The following is a 20,308-nucleotide window of genomic DNA, read 5'->3' on the forward strand; positions in this document are numbered from 1 at the left end:
AAACAGAGTACTTTATGCTCATTTTAACTTGCGTAGCACTCATTCTCTTTAACTAAATTACGACATCATTATCCTCATGCTTAGTGGATAACATTGAATTTTTGTCTATAGCCTAAGGTTTGGCATCGGAATGCATACAAATGTGCTGCTTTACAAATGGGCCAAGCCTAAAGTCTTGGCTGTGATAATAAATAGCATTAATACCGTGTGCATCCTATCTCTTCTGATTTCTAGGAAACGCATGAAAGGGAAAAGGGCAATATCTGAAAGTTGGTTCCTTCGCTTATGTTATAACAGGAGAAAGAAGTAAACTACTTTGTGCAATTTTGGCCAAATATGTGCTTAAAAAATTCCTAAAGAAAACAAAATAAGTGTCACGTGGCCTGTCACATAAGGTGCAACCAGCAGAGTGTTAAACACAGTCTACTTATTTATACATCAAGCGAGACAGAAATTCAAGCGTGAAAATAAAAACACAAAACAAAGGCACTTTGCTACCATTTTATTGCAGTTTTTTTACAGATATTTTCAAGTGTTCTGTGACAATTCTTGTTCATGTTGAAACAACCTATGAAGAATATAAGGTAACAGCATATTGAAATATATTAAAATATTAAAATTGCTGATAAAATTCGGTTGGAAAAAAATTACAATTTTTTCCTAGTAAAACATATTATAAAATAACCCCACATTTGCAACATTTTTACATGTTCAAGCAATGAATATCACAATAATTTATGAAGGCCCCAAAACCGACATATCTTTTTCCCTCGTTCTTCTCAATTTCATATATAGTCTTAGAGAACCTTCAAGTTTTTTTAATGAATTTCTAGAATTTCTTCTATGAAAAGTTCCAACTTTTTGCAAAAAATAAACAGTCTCTTAAAGGAAAATATAACACAGCTTGCAATTCTTATATGCACTTAAGTATACTCATAACCACATGCTGAAAAATTAGAAATGAAGATGAAGTATGAAATGATCAATTGTTAAGTGAAAAATTTTTTTTTCCTTTTAAAACTCTTAACTACACAAAGCATTTCAAAAGAAACAATATTAGATGATAATCACAGTTTGTAGAAAGAAAATGGTGGCTTGGTAAAAGGTTTTAGAACCTAGATTTCTGAAGTTATAAAATTAAAATACAAAAAGTTGAAAACAGAAAAACTAACTTACACACGGTTAACTATCATATACAGCTAAAGGCAAAAAAAAAAAAATAAATAAAGATTTGAATTCTGCTTTTTGATGAAATGAATATGTATGAAAGATTTTAATATAATGAACACGATTTCCGACCACTGAATATAAATATGCAAATTTCGCTGTAATCAAAAGCTTATCATAGAAGTATTGCCTTTACACATTACTTTTGAAATGAACAAAATCTTTGAAGCATTACCCAATTTTGTATGCACTGGAAACATTATTTTACTTTTATTATTCACTTCACAAATTGATTCGTATTTTATTATCCTACAACAGAAGCTAAGTTCTACGGATATTTATTTAAGAAAATTTTGTTGCCCATTTCAAATTGTATAAGGCTTTTAGCCATAAATTTATTTCGTAAAACGAAGGCTGGAAATGGAGATGAAAATTATTACAGATATGAAAGTGTTGGGCAGATGGGCAAATGGAAGCTGTCATCAATTCGTGATTGTTTGAAAAATATGAAAAATGTTTATGGATGACGATATGAATTCTATGAATCACAGTTCATTTCATACACAGTAAAACTGGTATACGATGCTCTAATTTTTGGTCAATAATCACAGGTAAATACTTAGGGCATAAGGAGAACAGAAATTTGAACAATGGAAAATTAAATAAAGCAGAAATTACGCCATGAGCAATCATAGCCTTCTCAATAATTAATCTAATATATTTTTCACAATTTTAGAGCTATCCGTTGATATCAATGAGTTGCTTAGGTGTGGAACAGTTAACTGTAGAGGTAAATGCAGAACACTTAGCTGTGGTGTTTCCTTATAAAGAGTTCTGTTTGTTTATTCTTTGCGTACCCTCACCTCTATCGTATCAAAATGTTCATCCTCATTTGAGCAATACATTATATAAAGCCTTGGATATGTTCTCTGCAGCGTCTACTAAGGCATAAGTTCGTCATTTACGGTCAGCACACAGAATCGTAAGTTGAAGAATCTTCTCCACCAAAATCCGAGGTAACGTACCCATCATCGTCCAGGATCTCGGTACTGATCGAGGACCTTCCCCAGCTGGCTCTTCTTTGAGCACCTCTAGCATCCCTCACTCTTTCGTACAAATGGAAGTCCGAGGTAGAGGAATGGTGTCGTGACATGGTGTCCTTCCGGATTCCACTGTCATCGCTACTGCTAGCATTGTTGTTAGAACTTCGATGTGCACTGCCTTTCCAGCTTTGATGCAGAAGCCTCAGTCTTTTGAACAACCGAGAAGAAGCAGAAGATTTGGTAGAAGACATTGATTTCACGGTTGAAGACCTAGAAAATTAAAAGAATATTTTACAAAACCACTTACAACATGGCCTGGCTTCAACAAACATTGAAGGTTTGAAGGAGATTGAAGGTTTTTTAGATTTCAAAGAAGGGCTATATATAAAAGGGCCTTTTTCAAAATCTATAAAACACTTTTATATGTAGAAAGAAGGCCCTTTTATATATAGCCCTTCTTATAGCCTTTGATGAAAGCTGAAGATTTTTATAATTATTTTATTTTAGTGAAGGTTTTTATAGCCATTGTATTCATTAGAACAGTAATCAATCAGAGAAAATTTTACAGAGGACGATTCTATAGACTGTTTCCAAAAACGAAGAGGAGATTTTACTTATTTGAAGATATCTCATTTGATATAACGCAATATTTTGTAATTCAACATGTGCTATAGAAAAGATAAAAGTTTACTGTGATAGATATTTTGTTCATGTATGTAATGCATGGCAACGGCTGTTAACGTAGAGGCGCACGAGTAAGTATTGAGAGCACTGAGTATCCAATTTTGTGACACATATTTTCTAGCTGTACAAAAGTTATGGAATACGTCGCTAGAATAATTTTCTGACGATTTTCAGGTAACGTGTTAACGTGTAATGCCGGCTCATGCGCGGCAGCTTTGACGAATTCATGGACGAAAACGTGTGTTACAAAGTTCTGAGGAATTGGAAACTCAACAACAAAGTACAAGACTTATATTGTGCACTTTGACATTCAATGATGAGGAACACTTACTTTCAAATAACATAAGAGCACAATCTTTTCCCTATCAAGTGATGAATGACATATTTGTTTATTGCAAGAATTAAATTTACAGGAAAATAAAGTATAAATATTCTTTCTGAAAATCCTTGTAATATACATTTGGGGAAATAGATAAATCTTTTTGGTCCCATAATGAAACTATTTTATTAATAAAACTGCCATCTACAGAATGAAATAAAAATTATTAATTTTGGGTGGATTATAAGGTTTAAATATAAATTTTTTGTTTTGAAGAGTATGAAATTAATCCACGATAATGCTAAAAAAGGTTTATTTTGCAGAGAAGTTTCTATTATTGAATGGATGTTTTTAATTACATAATAAAAAAAGACATTAGTAAAAAATAAATTATCTCTAAATATTTTATTTTTATATTTGAAGCTAATTTTCATTCGTTGTTCGAAAGCACTAATACAGTCTCAATCTTTCCAAAGAAATTTTCTTGATAACTGTTTTATCATTAATTTGCAGCATTATTAAAATGAAAAGTATTAAATTCTTTATTCTTTTGAGGTGAAAGAGATCCCACTTTAAAAAATTCCAATTTATCTGGTTGTTTATAGGGAAAATGCCTTATCTGTTGTTAAACATATTTGTGGAAAGGCATTAACGCATTTGAAACTGCGGTTACATTAAAAAATTAAATTGAATTTTATATATCAAACTACTACAATACAAAACCATCAATTAAGATAAGTACTAATATTTCATTTATTTTGCTTGTCCAGAAACAATATTTCTCAAGTCTTCAGAAGTTGTGTTAGATGATATAAAAGCTTCATGTTAGACTGAAATTGTCATAAATTATTAATTTCTAAAGCAATTAATTGATAAAAATATATTCTCATCAACAGTAAATGTAAATGGGTTGAGTGAAAGACAATGAGAAATAAAATGCCCAAAAATATTTTTAAATTACTTGTCTTCAAATAAGTGCAATGTAGAGTGAAAATATAGGGCGACTTAAAAGTCCGTTAACATTTGAAAATTCAATAATTCACTGAATATTGTAGGTAGAGAGGTAGAAACTGATACACATGCTTGAAATGTCATGGAATTTTATTGAAAGCAGAAACGTTCTTAAAATGGCCAACAGATGGCGCTTCATATGATAGCAAAAGCAATTATTAGCAGAACTGATTTATAGCTAAAACTAGATTCTTTATAACAAATGTTCAACATATCGGCCGTCATTTATCAACAATACCTGCAGTCAAGGGATAATGTTATGAATAGCACTGTACAACATATGCGAAAAATGTTGTCCTAATGAGGTCAGACGATCGCGGTAGACTTGCGATTTGCTAACCCCATAACCAATATTCATACAGATTGAAATCTGAGGGGCTAAGCGTGATGGAAGTGGAGGCTCAGCACGCGACCGTCACCAAAAGACGTGTGACAATCTTTCACACGTGTAGCGATATGCGGAGGAGCGCCATCCTGCACAAAAGACATAACCTTTCAACATATTTATCAGCCAGACTAGAGATGATGCAATTCTGTAACATATCAGCGCACTTCGCAGGCGTCACACTGACAGTTTGAATAGCAGAGCCACGCATTTCCTCTAAGAAAAAGGGGTCCGATCACGATTAATATGATAAATCCATATCACACCGTGACAAACACCCAAAGGCAAGGATAGAAAAGTGACAAAGTCATGAAGGGACTGATTCCCTCTTTTAGTATAGCACATTTCATACACGATTCTCATGCGGCGTCGCTGACATTTTGCTACCCAGCGCCACATGTCATCCCCCCGTTTTTTTGCTTTAAATAAAACCTCATATCATTGCAAGCATGTGTATCAATTTTTACCTCTCTAACTATATTATTCTGTGAATTATTGAATTTTCAAATGTTAACGGACTTTTGGGTCATCCTGTATTTTAGCTACCATTACTTTCTTCATCATGTACAATTTAAAACTGAAGCGCGCCTATGTAAGGATTATATAACACATTAATATATAATCTGAGATAACAATATAGGAATTAAATAAGAATGAGTTTAATCAATTCGTTAGAATTTTTAACAATTTTGATTTAAAATCTGCCATTGTATCAGCCTGAGGATTTTGTTTTTAGTTAGATATGATCAAGAATATTTCGATAGTTAAAAAAAAATCTTTTAGCGCATATAATAAAACCCCATAATTAAGATTTTTGTACATTGTATTTTATACTTTTCATTCTACAGAGTACAGTAAAATACTAAAGATAGAAAATCACTGCTGCTTAACAGTTTGCTCAATTTGGCATTTATTTAAATTTTTGCTTGACTTACCAATCTGTTTCACACCGTACTAAAAAGTCATGAGCGCGTTAAAAATGAAATATTAAATCTTTTGATATAAAAATGCTTCAGCGTTAGCAACTACGTGAGTAATAAAAAAATGGAATATATTTTAGGAAAATTATATTAAAAACTTCAAAAAACCTTTATTTGGAAGACTATTTTTCATTCTAACCGATGGCATAAAAATAAAAATTTCATGATGATTTGTTTGACCGTTAAGCATGGATTTATCAGAAAAATGAATCACTAAATAAAAAAAAAATTATCTAAGTAGAACTTTAAAAAATTTCATCAGAATGCTCTATTGTCCCCCAAAACATATATGCAAAAACTTTGGTGGTTAAAAATTCATTTTTTTAAGATCTAAAACACAACAAACAAGATAAAAACATGCAAACATTATTTTAACGTTTCAGGTCAGGAACATGCAAACATTATTTTAACTTTTTAAGGTCAGGAATGTTTTATAAACCAAGTACATACTTAATCAAACATGTACTATGTGCATGTTAATCAAAACATGCACATAGTTAAAAAATAAAAAAGAATGAATATGAATGTACTTGGTGTAGCAAACAAAATAGAAAAGAACAATATGCAAGAAACAATCAATAATAACATTCTTAATGACAAGCATTATAAGAAGCAATTTAATCGCTTTTTCTTTCAATACTGAATAGATTAATTTTTCTTTCTGTTGGTTAAAATGTTTTCAGTGATCTACACTCTGGTCAACAGACTGAAGTAATAAATATTAATGTTTATTGTTATTGAGTGGAAAGGATGTTAATTGCCTTCGGAGACTCGCTTCAAGCTACCTAAGCAGCTGGAATTTTGATCTTACAGATTTCTTATTTACATACATATCACGTATGTTTTTAACGTCTGTTCTTTCGATTAAAATTATTTAATTATACAAAGGAATTTTTACCCCTGACTTATAAGTATTCAGTTGTTAAAATAATAGACACGGTTTCCGCAGTTGTCAATTTATTGGAAACCGAAGACCTGTAAAATGACTTACATTGAAAAAAAAAAAACCTTTGAAGATAATTCGTAGCAACATAACGGATTTTCTACAAATTAGAAAACTAGATATGGATAAAATTTTAAATGCTATATGCTTAACGTCTCAACGTGTAGTGTTAACGATAAGAAAATTGTGCACGATTCTTAAGTAACCGTTTAAAAGACATCATTCAAAAACTTTTTATAGCAATGTCTGTAACCAAACAAATATCAATTTTGATTTTTCAAATTCTGTTGAAAAAATCAGCATCAGCAGAAACGGGTTTCAATGATGATGATAAAGTTAAAAAATCTAACGATAAGAGTTGGATGCTTCTAATAATTCTTGGTTTCAACCTCTATAATGTATCCAGTTCTCAAATTAGAGTTCGATGCAAGTTTTTCATTTTGGGGGGATGGGAAGATAAAAACTTACATTTAATTTTCTTCAGATCAACAAATTTTGTAATGTCAAAGTTAGGGAAGACTATTTTAATACGGCAAATCTCCCAAAGGATATCTGCTCAGGAGAGGCATGCCTACGGGGAGGAATTTCTAAAGAAAACTGGCTCGCATTCACATTACTTATGGGAAAAACAATTAAAAATCAGCCATGCAAGCTAACCTATTCGCTTAGCAACGAACCCAGGACAAATCACTTGGCTACTATAAAAAGTTCAAATTATCTGTCTGCAGCTAAATTTAAGCATCGAAAATCTGCTTTTTACCACAGTTTTGTAAATCAGTGCATGTTTGTGTATATTTGCAACCGAAGGTTTGATCTAATGGAAACTTTAATCTCAAAATACTTTTTAATTAAAAGCGATATATAATAGGACACATGCAGTTCTCTTTTACACCCAAACCTTCATTTCCGTTTCTAATAAAAAAAAAGTATATTAAATTTTCTCGAATTCCAAGTTCTAAGAGATTTTACAATCTTCCCAATCATTCATATAATAAATAAAGAAAAACCTTTATATAAAACGTTTTGAACTAAAAGCAAAATTTCAAATTTGCATTGAATTGGAAACAAATCCGAGGCCAAAGGTTTTTAAAAAATATGTATTTATTAAGAAGTTACAAACGAAATTTTGTGAAAGTACAAAATTAAAAGTCTAGAATTTTGAAGTTCATATTCCTAATATAATTGGCAAAAAATATATTTCAATAAACAGCTGAAAATTTAAAATTTACTAGAATTTTAAATGAGTAGTTCTCAATCTTTCTTGTCCCATGCACCCCTTTCAACAAAAGTTAATTTCCCTTTCCAAAATTCTAAATATATATACATTTATTTAGATTAATTTTTAATGTGTTTCATAAATTAAACTACAAAAAGCCAAAACTACAATGTGGATAAATACCAAAACATGAATAAAATTAGTTTCTTATATTCATAAACTAAAATTAAATACTTAACAGCTAATTATAAGGTGGGCTGCATTCCCTTCTGAAGTTACAAAATTCCCATCCCCTCAGAAGGAATTTCCGAAATCGAATTAAATGTACAGTTGGTAGAATTATTTAAAGAATCCGCATAGAACACTAAAAGTAGAACACTAATTCCTCTCCAGAAAATTAACAGTATGGCAAATGAAAAGATGATATTAGTGATTGAAAGTCACAGAAATAGAAAATATCGCGTTCTTATGTAATAATCGCATTTATTGGACGCCAACAAAACTAATTTTTCCAAAGTTCTGAACTGAGATGTTTAATATTTTTTTTTGTTTAGGGTTAAAAAAAATTCCATTTCTGGAAGAGAGTATCTTTCGTAAGAGTCTTGGGATCTATGGGGAGATAAGATAAAAAACTGGGAGAATGAGAATTATGCGATAAAAACGGACTTTAAAAGTAAAAGCCTACACACAGATATATACTGTAAAATTTAAAGAAATACAAAAAACATTTATGGTATTTAAGTGGTACGAGGAAAAGCGTATGCAGAAAACAATTCTCACCTGACAGCCGAGTCCTCATCTTCGTAAGTATCACCACTGGACCCTGCACCATTTTGAGACGAAGTCGTCTTCATGGTTGGCACCACGTGATGCGCTACTTTAATTTGTTGCCTCCAATTTTCTCCCCGCTCAGTACAGTGTCTAAGAAGGAATTTGGAACCTTAATTATCGAAATTATAATAAGCTCAGCAGTATTTAGATTAAAAACATGTCTTCACTAACTTAAAATATTCTTTACTAAGTAAACAATAAAACTTGTAACGTTTCTAAATATCTCCAACTATTCATTACAAAATAGTTAATTATTAACTCGACAAAGGTTCCCCCCACCCCCAAGTTGGTAACTTGCATTGCCATTTTATTAACCCTTTGCACACGATAGGTGATTCTCGGTCACCATTTGATTTGATGCGGTTACTCTCGATCATCAATCCGTTTGGCGCAACAATTCGAGCAGCAACGACGTTTATTTAGGTTTGGTCTGGGCAATATTCCTTCTTGAGTGTATTCAACAATAGATACGTATAAAACAACTACCAATCTTTAAATACTTTTTTTTTTTTAGATTTATTATTATATACGAGTCTTCGACTTTAATTCGAACTCTGTAATCGTGGTAACAGGATTTGATGGGGTGACTCTCGATCACCACTCCGTCTGACGCAATAATTCGAGTGGTAACGATGACTATTTAGGTTTGGCTTGGACAATATTCCTTCATGAGCGTATTCAACAATAGATGCGTATAAAACGCCAATCTTTAACCCCTTAACCTGCGATTCAGATTCGAAGATATTGGGCCGAAATTGTATACAAGCTCGCGCAGCGTTCGGGACATTTGCACGAGTTGTGTAACACGCTAATCCGGGCAATTGTAAACATGAAGAATTATGTAATTTTCGAAGAAAGTATAGGTGAATAATTATTGATGACACATCCGATGACGATCAACTACCAGAGTCCTGGGCTTTGGAAAGAAATAAGAAATAGTCCAAAAATCTGGGACTATACGATAACTCCTGGCATAAGAGAGGAAGGCTTATGTCAATTAGGAGGAAGTAGAGTAGAATTTGATATATTTAATCTAATATTTGATGACATATTTTGGAACAATATTGTAACCGAAACGAATCAGATCAAGTACGAGAAAATCCACACAAAACAAGAGTGTAAAAAGTGTAAAGTTCCGCTACATGTACCAAAATGCTTTGAAATATAGCATACCGTTACAGATTACTAATATTGTATTTTGGAGTTTTGTATAAATAAACATTTTGTAATACTTACGTCTACCACAGTTATTGCATCAGACTGTAATTGCGTATCAAATATTCCACGTAATATTCACTTCTGGTCCGATCACCGTACGCGGGCTATGCCCGTGAAAGTTAGGTTTGGCCCGACTATCGTACGCGGGCTGTGCCCGTCATTGTAGATTAAGGGTTTAAATATAACTAAGATTTTAGATTTGTTATTATATATGAGTCTTTGACATTAATCCGAACTCGGCAATCATGGCAATAGGAATATTATTTTCAAACTTGCGGAATCCAATAACTATAGAATACGATGAATCAGTTCAAGTGAAGATGAGTTCACTTTTTCGTTGATGAAGAAAGAAATTACTTGCAAAGATTACTTAACTATAGAGAGGATGAAAGCAGTGAGGTCAGAGGTGTAAGACGGTAAGAAGGTATGATGTAAGAGGTGTAAGAAGGCGAAAAATCAGAGTAATAGTGAATTTGTAAGCGACAGTGATTCCGCAGAAGAGACAGAAAATTAAGGATGGATAACGTGCACAGAATCCAAAAAAATACCACAAAGAATGCTGTTTGTACCCGGTGAATGAACCACAGGACGCAAGTATATTCAGACATAAAGGAACCATTAGATTTCTGTGAAATCATTTTACATAAAAAATTTAGCAAATATGGGGATAATCGTCTCGAGTAGCTGGTTCGTCCGAGCAAAAAAGACCTCGAATGAAAAATGTTAGCATTTTTTAAATTTAGGAATGACCAAAGTGAAAAAAAAAAGCTTTGTTCGGAAGAATTCTTGCTGCACGAATATTTGAAGTTTTCCGAAACCACGCCAACTGATATTACGGTTTGTAGTTTTCCAAAGGAGAGGTACTTCTTTAAAGTAACTGATTTTAGTCAGCAAAAGTATATTAATTTTTTTATACTTATAAGATATTATTTAGAATACTCACGGTGTTTGTCGCTACGGTCGGGATTTTGTTATCGATTTTTATCTTACTTCCTGATAAGCTATCGAGTTCAAATTTTGTGCATACCTTGTTTGTTGATGACAATGTAATATGGTGAAGTGAGGGTTTTAAAAATCCGATTTATATTTTTTAATTTGATGCTTTTTAAAAATGTTTCGTGCATTCTTCATTTAAAGAAAAAACTAAAAATCTCAGAATTTTATTGCTTGCACACCATCGAATAGAGTGAACAATAATCTTTCAAATGAAATTTGATAAAAATTTTAACGTCTTGGAGAATATTTGAAAATTGCTCGATTTTTTTCTATTATTTAACGTTTATAATTTTAAAAGTTCAACGTCTAAAAATGTTAAAAAATGTAGAGCTTATCTCAAATTAAAAAACAAACTCTTCACTTTTATTGAAACAAGAATAATAAAATATATTTAACCGAGAGATTTTCTGCGTGAAAAACAAAATATGCCACATAATGAAACAAAAATTGTTCTTTTTCGGCATTGCCGAGAAACATAGCTCCAAGGATATGATCTTACTGTGTCATAATGCAATCTACACAGTCATTTGAAAATTTTCTCGTTTCGGAAATTATATGCGTGTTTCATTAGGAGACTCAGCATTCATTAAGAGATGATTTTTTTTAAATTTAATTGTGGTATGTTTATGGGGCTTTTTTTCTTAATTTTATTGGTGTGTGTTTACGGCGTTAAAACTGTTCCATCTAAAAATGTATTTGTTATAAAGACTTGAAATTTTCGAACATTATTAAAGAACGCTTCCGGGAGGCGCAAAATTGTTGATCTATAAACAATGTGATACAAAATAACTTTTTAATAATTTAAGTAATACTTTCAAAACTGGTTTTGAATTATAGAAAAACGCAGTACACAAAAATATGGTCAATCGAGTTTCAATGAATTTTTATCAGTATTTTCGTGTAACTAACAGCTAAAAACCTCAGTTTCATTGTTTTCATCATCGGTTAGAGCAGAAAAAAGTTTTAAATGAAGCACATAATAGAATTTACCATTACTTTCTAATTTTTTGACAAAAATGTTGGATGTTTTCGATCATTTGACGTGAACAATAGTCGGACGTAAAAGAGTGATTATTCATTGCTGAAAAACGCTTTTTCAATTTAATAATTTAATTGAGTGAAAATGTAAAAAGAATAACTTTTATTTATAAAATAATCTTTTTATTTAAAACTCATAAAATAATAAATTAAAATTAGAAAAGTAATTTATCTAATATCATGGAAACAAGAGATTGAATAATTCTCTTTATAAAATTACTCTACAGTTTCATGTCATGAATAATAAAAGTGTGGACGCCTAAAAAATGCAAAACCAAAATGATCAAATTGCATTTTCGAAAGCATTAGCCGTTGCCGTTATCTTTATAAAGGCCCACCAGCGGCCGAGCGGTAAAATCGCTGAACACTGGTAGTTCGGTCCGAGGTTCGAATCCCGCGAACGGGCTGGCTGCATGGGTGTTTCCGTGATTTTCCTTATGTGTAACGTGTACACGAGCCCTTAGAAAATCCTCTACTAAGGCATCCCGTCCCTTAGACAGATAGCCCTTGAGCTTCTGCTGTAATTAAATAACCTAACCTTATCTTTATAAATTAATCAAGTGTTATTCATTTCACTTCTTTTATTCGCGGTGTAAAATTGTATATGAATTTTGTAATGGTTATTTAATGTCTTGCTCCTATTAAACAATGTGATAAATTAGATTTTTATTCTTTAATTATTTTATGAGTTTTAAATAAAAGTTTATTTTATTAAAATTTTTTATCATGTTATTATGTTTTAATTTTTGAAATCAATTTGAAAATTTCTGCATTGTTCCATAATCCAAGAAAAAGTTGCACTGTAACACCAGAAATCTGCAAAATACTCTTTCGGCTTGCGCTAAATTCTTGTAAGCATGGTTAACGTTAGACTTAAACAGACATTTTATCATTAAGATGCACTTTTCTATATTACTATTTCGAAAAACACTCTCAAGTACGTACTCCTCTAAAATATATATAACAATACTAACAACCAGTTACTATACACAACACTAAAGTTTACAGATATGGAGAGTCTAAAATATCAACTATAATAGATTTTTGATAAAATTTTGAAACTAACAAGATAAAATTTTTTTTGAAACATGTATATATCCGTATCATAATATTTTATCTTTCTACTTGAAGCTGGAAGACTTTTTGTAAAGAAGAATCTCAGCTAAACGTTCGAAATTTCTCCTTTCATCCTTCTTAATCAAATCTTCAAACATGTCAAATCTATCAGTTCTTTAGGGTTTTTTTACTCGGAAACATTCCCTCTGTCCGAAAATAAGGTACACATTAAGATTTTTTTTTAAATCTGAAATTATGCTATACAACTTTAATTACAGCTTGAATTCAGTCTTAAGTGTATAAATTAATCTCAACTCAGGTGGATAACTAGCCTTTCACATAGCTTCTTCTGAACACACTGAGGTAATCTTCGTTTACGACAAAGCCTGACCTTATTAATATAAGAAATTTTAAGGTATTTTTGCTACACGGATTTCACATTTTTTGTTACAAGTGCCTTTAGACTTTTTCCGAGTTTCGCTTCTTGGTAAAGGGTCATATCCAGATTTGACCATCAAACAATTTGCATGTAAATCGTTAAGTGATCCGCCGACAACTGATATAAATATCACTTTGGTGCTGAAGTGTTTGCTTAAGTTCGTGACATTTGACATGTGTGCAGATTTATGTGAAGATTTGCTTAGCATTGCCATATTCGTTTAGTTTAGTCAAATTTCCCTTTCCACTCTCGGGAACCAACCTACTTTCTCTTTTTCAGCATTCGAAGGTCCTAGATTACAACTTCCCGCGTAAATTTGTTGATTTTTTGATACATACGAAATCAAACATCGGCCACTATGTATCACTTGTTTGACCAGCGTATGAATTCACACATAACGACACGTCATAATAATTCTTCACATATGCTGCATTAATTTTCACAACATTTTCAAATGTGAACTGGACTTTCGGACGGAGGAAGTAAACTGTTAGATAATAATAAATTAATAAATAAACTAAAAAAAGCCAAATCAAAGACTTTCTTTACAAAAAATTCACAACCCAGACCGTTGCCCTGGGAAGTGTCTTTTATGCGTACCAACCATGGTTTGATAAAAGAGAAACTTCGCGAGTGTCTCACATCAGACAAGTTAATTTTTCACGTAGGATTTTCTTTCTTCCCTTTCCTTTTTTTTTTTTTTTTTTTTTTTTTTTTGGGAAAGGGGTTCAAGTTAAAAACTGATTCTTTTCTGGCAAGATTGATTTCTTAATCAGAGTAGCCCACCATAAGAGTACTGACAGCTTCATAAAATTTGACTATCGCTGAAATTTGAAACTAGTTTTCATCAGACTACTGGGTATCTTTGCAAAGGTCTGAATTAACTAAAACTGGTTGACCAAGGTCCTTATGGAGTTTTCCTTCTCTTTCATTAGCAAAGTTTCATGCAGTGCTAAGAAAGAATCCTTTTTGCTCATATCTTGACTAATATCTTAAGTGTTTAGAGATGGTATTATTACAAAGCATTCGAGGGCTACCTGCCTAAAGAGAGGATTGGCATCGTAGAGGCCATTTTAAGGGCAGTTGGCTCGTATTCATGTAACACGTATATCTCTAGGAGAAAGTCTGTTCAGAAGCAAGGCTGGAGCCAAAGCCGGAGCAACTCCCATCAAGCGGCAAAAATTAACAGACACCAAAGATTTTAGAATTCAGAGAAGCATCCAGCAGCAAAACTTAAAACCGGCGAAATTTACAGAATTTAGGAGAAGCACAGGACAAAATAAAATAGAAGCATGAAAAAGTTTAGAATTGAGGGGAGGCCCGGGTTGCAAAATTTAGGACCCACAGAGCGGCAACCATGGAAGTAATTCTTACCTCCATGGTGGCAACATGCATTGCGCCGTTGGAATGCGGCTGTTAAAAGTTGGAATGTAGCAGCATGTATATCTCCGGCTCTGTTATGGAGCTGGAAGGTTGGAACTATTGACTGGTTTTCTAAACCTGTATCTCGAAAAAGAGCAAAGAATATGAAAAAATTAAAACTTTGACTTACCGAAGCATCCTATGGAATGCTTTGGACAGCCTTGCTTTTTGATCATCAAGCGGCCTCAGGAAACTGAATTCGCTACCAGTGTCCACTTCCAATAGCGTTGGTTCTCCGCCTCCGAGGCCACCTCTCAAAGCGCAGGCGAGAATAACATGCCTTTCTTCCGACCACTCCAGCCTCAGGAGTCCGGTGAAGGGGCAACGGGCGCTTCGGGGCCTCTCCCCACTCACGACTCGAACCGTCAGGGGGAGACTGGCCACCGACAGTAGCTGGGACAACCGGTAGACGTGGCTCACACTTCGTGTCCGACGTCCGGCAACAGAGAAGAACTTGCCTGGTGTAGGGAAAGGTAAGTAGAGAAGGTCACCTTGCCTGTCCACCACTTTAGCATAGCGTAAAGGCTTGGAGTGCTTGGAAGTATATGTGGTGTCTTCATATGCACCTAGGAACTGGAACACTTCCCCCGCCTTGATCTGAAATTAAATAAGCAAAATAATTAAAAACTTAATGTGTCCTTCGGAATTCAGCCTAATAAAACCAAACTAGACGTATACTAAAAGATATCGGGTTGCCATTGTGGCTTAATAAACGGGTTACTGTGTCTTCGCAATAGAAAATATGCGATTTCATAAAACAATTCTTTTTAGTGGGGGAGCAGAAAGATAGCGTAGTGAACATACAATTTGCAAACTAAACTAAAACATTCTTATAAACAAAGTTGCTAAAATACAAACCGACAAGCAACCACACAAGTACATAATTTATTTTCTTAAATATAATACCACTTTTTGGCATTTAACAAAGAAACACTTTTACTTTTTAAATAAAATTAAAAAAAAAGAGAAATTTAAATGCTAGCAATCTATATATTGGAATAAAGCTTTATTATCGTTAATTTTAATTTTCAGCATACAATTGCAATGTATGAATAAAAGAGTTGGAGAGAGATTCTGTCATTGAGCAACACATGGTATTAAACTTAAACCATCTTATTAATTATGCTATCAGTACTGTAAAAGCTCTTGTAACTCTTCATATTCTATGCGCAGATGTATATTCCACATTTATATCCATTTCATATGACTAAACACCGGCTGGTTAAACATCCAGCTTATCGGATGAATGCCTTAACAGCCCCGACAAAATACTGAGACTTCATGTATGCGGCATTTCTCCGGCAGCATGCCTTCGTGGTGTAATGGTCAGCACGCTCGGATCATATTCGAGAGGTTTAAAGTCCGGCACGGGCATTGTTCATGACTCCTAAATTAAACCTAATGCCTCTACACATATTCTGTCTGAAGTTTTAAAGCATAATCTTTGCGATTCTTTCAAATGCCTCCTTTAACAGAATTTTCCGACTCTTCAATCTTCTGGTACCTTTATTATGATAAATGGAGTTAATGTTCCATATAAGGCATTTTTACTCGATGAGAGATCGCTGTTTCTGGTCAGCCACTCGGTCGGGTATCACTTAGGAATTTTCTGACACTGATGGCGTAGCCCACCCCGATTTTGCCAAAACAAAATTTTCTTACAAAAAGGTAGTTAACAGTTTCTTCGTTGTTTAAAGAAAAGAAAAAAAAAGGGGGGGGGAAATTATCTTTTTATAAAAAATTCAAGGAGCTCTATCCTGTTGAAGCTGGTGACTGATTAAAAGATTCTGTCTTTGGAGCAATGGAACAAACCATTCATGCAACATATGATTTTGATGGGCTATAACACTTCCCCAAACGGGTCGGGGACGATACGAGGCTCATTATCAGCAAATTAACGGCTAATATCCTACATTAAATGTCAAATGTAGGCAACAAATGCATATCTTACGAAGCACATGAAGGTTAACTAGACTTTTGGATCAACTTATAATGGTATAAAATAACAAAATCTGCTCTCATTAAATAGATCAGAATATTGTTATGTAATGCATACAGTTTTTAAACAGTTGCTATTAATATAAGGAATATTGCAGTATGGAATATTAATAAAAGATAGTTTGCCATATGCAAAGATTTTTGATTGCGCCAAGATTTCTCCCGAAAATGTAATTAACGACAGAAGCAGCTTTTCCCAGTGCTTAGGAGAAAAAAGAAGAAAAGGGAAAAAGATATCTTATTCTGAAAAATTATGCAAAGTCATAAACAAGTACATCAGTACTTCGGTATATTGCATTTATCTGTTCTTGATCCTTAGACATACACCGAACTAGACGTATATTAAACTTTCCAATAAGAAATAAAGGCAAAATAATTAATCCGTTCTTATGAAACAAAATCGTTCTTTTTATCATTATAGCGCTCTTTAGTATTAAAATATAAATGCAGTGTCAGAAATATAACTGTATATAAATACCGTGCATAACTTTTTTTTCTGTTGTCCAGATTAACACAATTTCTCAATATGCTCTAAGTTTTTTTTTTATCTTTGCTTAGTAATCAGTTTCATCTCCATCGCAACAGTAGCCGATTTAATGCAGTTTGTTTTTCACAGTCATAGAGGCCGTCATAGAGGCCATCATTCTCGGTATACAGTATGCATTAGCCAAATTCCCGATATGCATGATATCTTCATATATATTTTTCAACAATGCCTTTCTTCACTTCCGTAGTGATCCTAACCATTATTCTTCGCTGCTTTCTTCTTTTCATTAACTTTGTTAAAGCTCTCTGTTAACAAATTCACGAAAACGTTACTCGAAAAAATATAAAATCACCCAAAAATTCTGATTCATCTGAGCTATAGTATTGTTAATTGAATTACAACAACAGATGTGGTATACCAAACAAAAATATTGCCATCCAAACAGGACACATTAAGTCGGACTTATTTCAAAGCGATGTAATACTGGAAAGCCAGAAAAATGTTGTGAAAATCATTCTTTGTTAAAGTTGAAGCAAAAGTCATAACAGATGAGTGATTTTTTTTTTTCTTCACGAGTGTTAAATATAATTAAAAGGAAATTAACTGTTAAAAAGATACTATTTCTGGACATAGTAAATTATTTCCTAACAGATAAATTGATGTGACACGGATTAACAGTCCAAACAAATATCTTGTCTAGCTATCTCAAGTATCATAAATCGGAGGATAGTCGTTTAAAATAAGACTTCATTTATGTCATACTCTACTTTACAAAACAATATCGAGTTTTTGAGGAAAATGTAAACTCTTAAAATTTGATGTTCGTATTTTAAAAAAAAGAAAAGAAAAGAAATCAAGAGAAATTGTGAATGGCACTTGTGACTAAACAACGCTATGCAAAGTGGAGCAGATTAAAAAAAATCAAGAAAAAGAAGTGCCCTTTTATTAAAAGCAGCAAAAAAATAATGTTGAAAAGACAGAAAAATTAAATGTTAATTTAAAGAGCGTGCACACGTAACTTATCAAACAGTAGGAAGGAAAAAAAAATACTTAACCTTATCTTTTTTTATAATACAGGCCATTAAATACTGATTTCGTTGGAAAAAAGTTCTCAAAACTAGCACGCTATTTCTGATGTTTTACAGATCAGTTCTGGTATTACAACATACCTTCCTCTCCAACAAGCAAGGAAGGAATTAGATGGGTGAAAACGTTTTTTCTTTCTTTCTTTCTTTCTTTTTTTTTTTTTTTAATCCTTTTCGTTTTCTTGCGATATGCGCTCCCTACTTCACGGGACCCCCGCAGTGTTGGTGGCTCACCTTGACATTGAAGCAGAACACGACTCCACCGTCTGAACATGCGGAAGTCCAGGACCTCTCTTCACCCGAGGCTTCTTTAAAAGAATGTTTCAAAATCATAGGGCATTTTGAATTCCAGACCAGTCACTTTTTCCCATCCTGTCATAGCTGCCAAACAATTATCTGTAGCTAATAGTTCTCTCAGAAGTTACAAGCCGTGACAGAATTCTCTTTCGAAAAAACTACAATAACAGAACACCTATTTCTGGCTTTCACGTCGTTCTCACAAAAGTCTGACTCACAAGAGCCAACTGAATATTTATCACAGACTTTTTAAGAAATTTGAGTTCGAGCAAGAAGAGATCTAAAAGAATATTATATTAAAAACTTTATTACTTATTAAAGAATTTCTCCTAGCTGCCAGTTCTTACAGTTTTACTGGATTTTAATTTTTACCTGTTACAAAGGAAAATGTTTCCTAGCAATAAAGGGAATTTATTCAATTAATGAAACTTAAATTGTGAAAAATTTCATCCTCCAATTCTAAGGATTTTCAGAGCGACTTTTCTTATTAAATTTTATTTAATCTCAATTGGCTTAATCAGCTGTAGACATTTGTAGAACTTTATACGAAGATTTAACCAATCTTTGTATGTAATTTCATTTTACACAAATATATAATATATTACTAAGGTCAGGACAACTTTGATAAATTATATCCTCGATTAGTTAGGTATTATCGCAACCACCTTAGTTGAATTTGTCAAAATTTCAGAAAGTGACAATGTGACAAGTTCTAGCAGGCATCTATATAATCATTCTTCAGGCAACCATACTCATTATAATCTTTCAATTAAGTAACGTCGCCGTTTTTTACGCGTTCTTTTTGATGTATTTCAAGTTTCAACAGAAAATTAGTGCTTTCCTTCCGTAAACTCAGTTTTAAAATATGTACTTATAGAGATTGCTAGCAATGGATGGTAGATAGCCAGTGCACAATGTCGAAGTTGTACGCTATGCCGAGTACGTGCAGTTTTGTAATGTTTTTTTAAGCGAAAAACAGATTGCTGTATACATGGAAAGAACAGCGCAATAAAAAATTGCAGAAGCATTTAGCAATTTTTTAATATTTTTAATGCATCATATAATCTTTATTTAATAATTTAAATTTGTATTTTAAATTTCTGAAGTGTTTTACTTTGATGTATTTCTAATATTTGCCTACTTGCGCTAAACAAATACCGTTATTTTGGCAATCCTAAAAAGAAAAAAAAAAAAAGCCAAAACCGCCAATTTGAACCCGAAAACTAAATTTTGCTTTTTCATCTGTACAAAATCGCTAAATTAAGTCAAGGTGGTTGCGGTAATATATAAGTACTATTTCTCTGAATAAAGGGTAAGAGAATACAGAATGAAATAAGCCATATAGCACAAAATTTAGAATCTTAATAAACATCTATGCACCTTAGTCAGACTCATCTCGTAAACGACCTGAGATATGCGTTATAAAACGAATATACATTAATTTGGAGTTCTTTTGAAATGGTGTTGGTAGTGAGAAAAACCTTCCGGAATCTCCATGTTTTTCGCACGAAAATTTATCGGTTTTTAATATTTAAAGGCTGACAGCTGTGATTTCTGGTGGCATGTTATGCGTCACTGTAAAAGTCGTTTGAAAGATCTACTAACATTAAGCAAAAGAATAACTGATAAGGATAAAATTTCAGAGATTGCTGCAAACTGCGTGATAAGAAGGGGATTATTCAACTACGACGAA

General features: G+C 32.8%; 1 protein-coding gene across 1 annotated transcript in view; it reads right to left on the reverse strand.

Moving 5' to 3' along the window:
* Nucleotides 1–487: 487 nt before the first annotated feature.
* The window catches only part of LOC118189130 (uncharacterized), a 198,120-nt gene continuing 178,299 nt past the window's right edge, over nt 488–20,308 (reverse strand). Inside the window, exons 3-5 of the mRNA XM_035359673.2 lie at nt 14,879–15,345; nt 8,529–8,669; nt 488–2,480 (exon numbers count right to left, since the gene is read on the reverse strand). Of these exons, the coding sequence (XP_035215564.1) occupies nt 2,135–2,480; nt 8,529–8,669; nt 14,879–15,345 (954 nt within the window). The 3' untranslated portion in view covers nt 488–2,134. The remainder of the gene's footprint in view (nt 2,481–8,528; nt 8,670–14,878; nt 15,346–20,308) is intronic.

Source organism: Stegodyphus dumicola, chromosome 9 (genome assembly GCF_044657685.1).
Source record: "Stegodyphus dumicola isolate Sdum_Otavi_A_Nest chromosome 9, ASM4465768v1".
Classification (NCBI taxonomy): Eukaryota; Metazoa; Arthropoda; class Arachnida; order Araneae; family Eresidae; genus Stegodyphus; species Stegodyphus dumicola.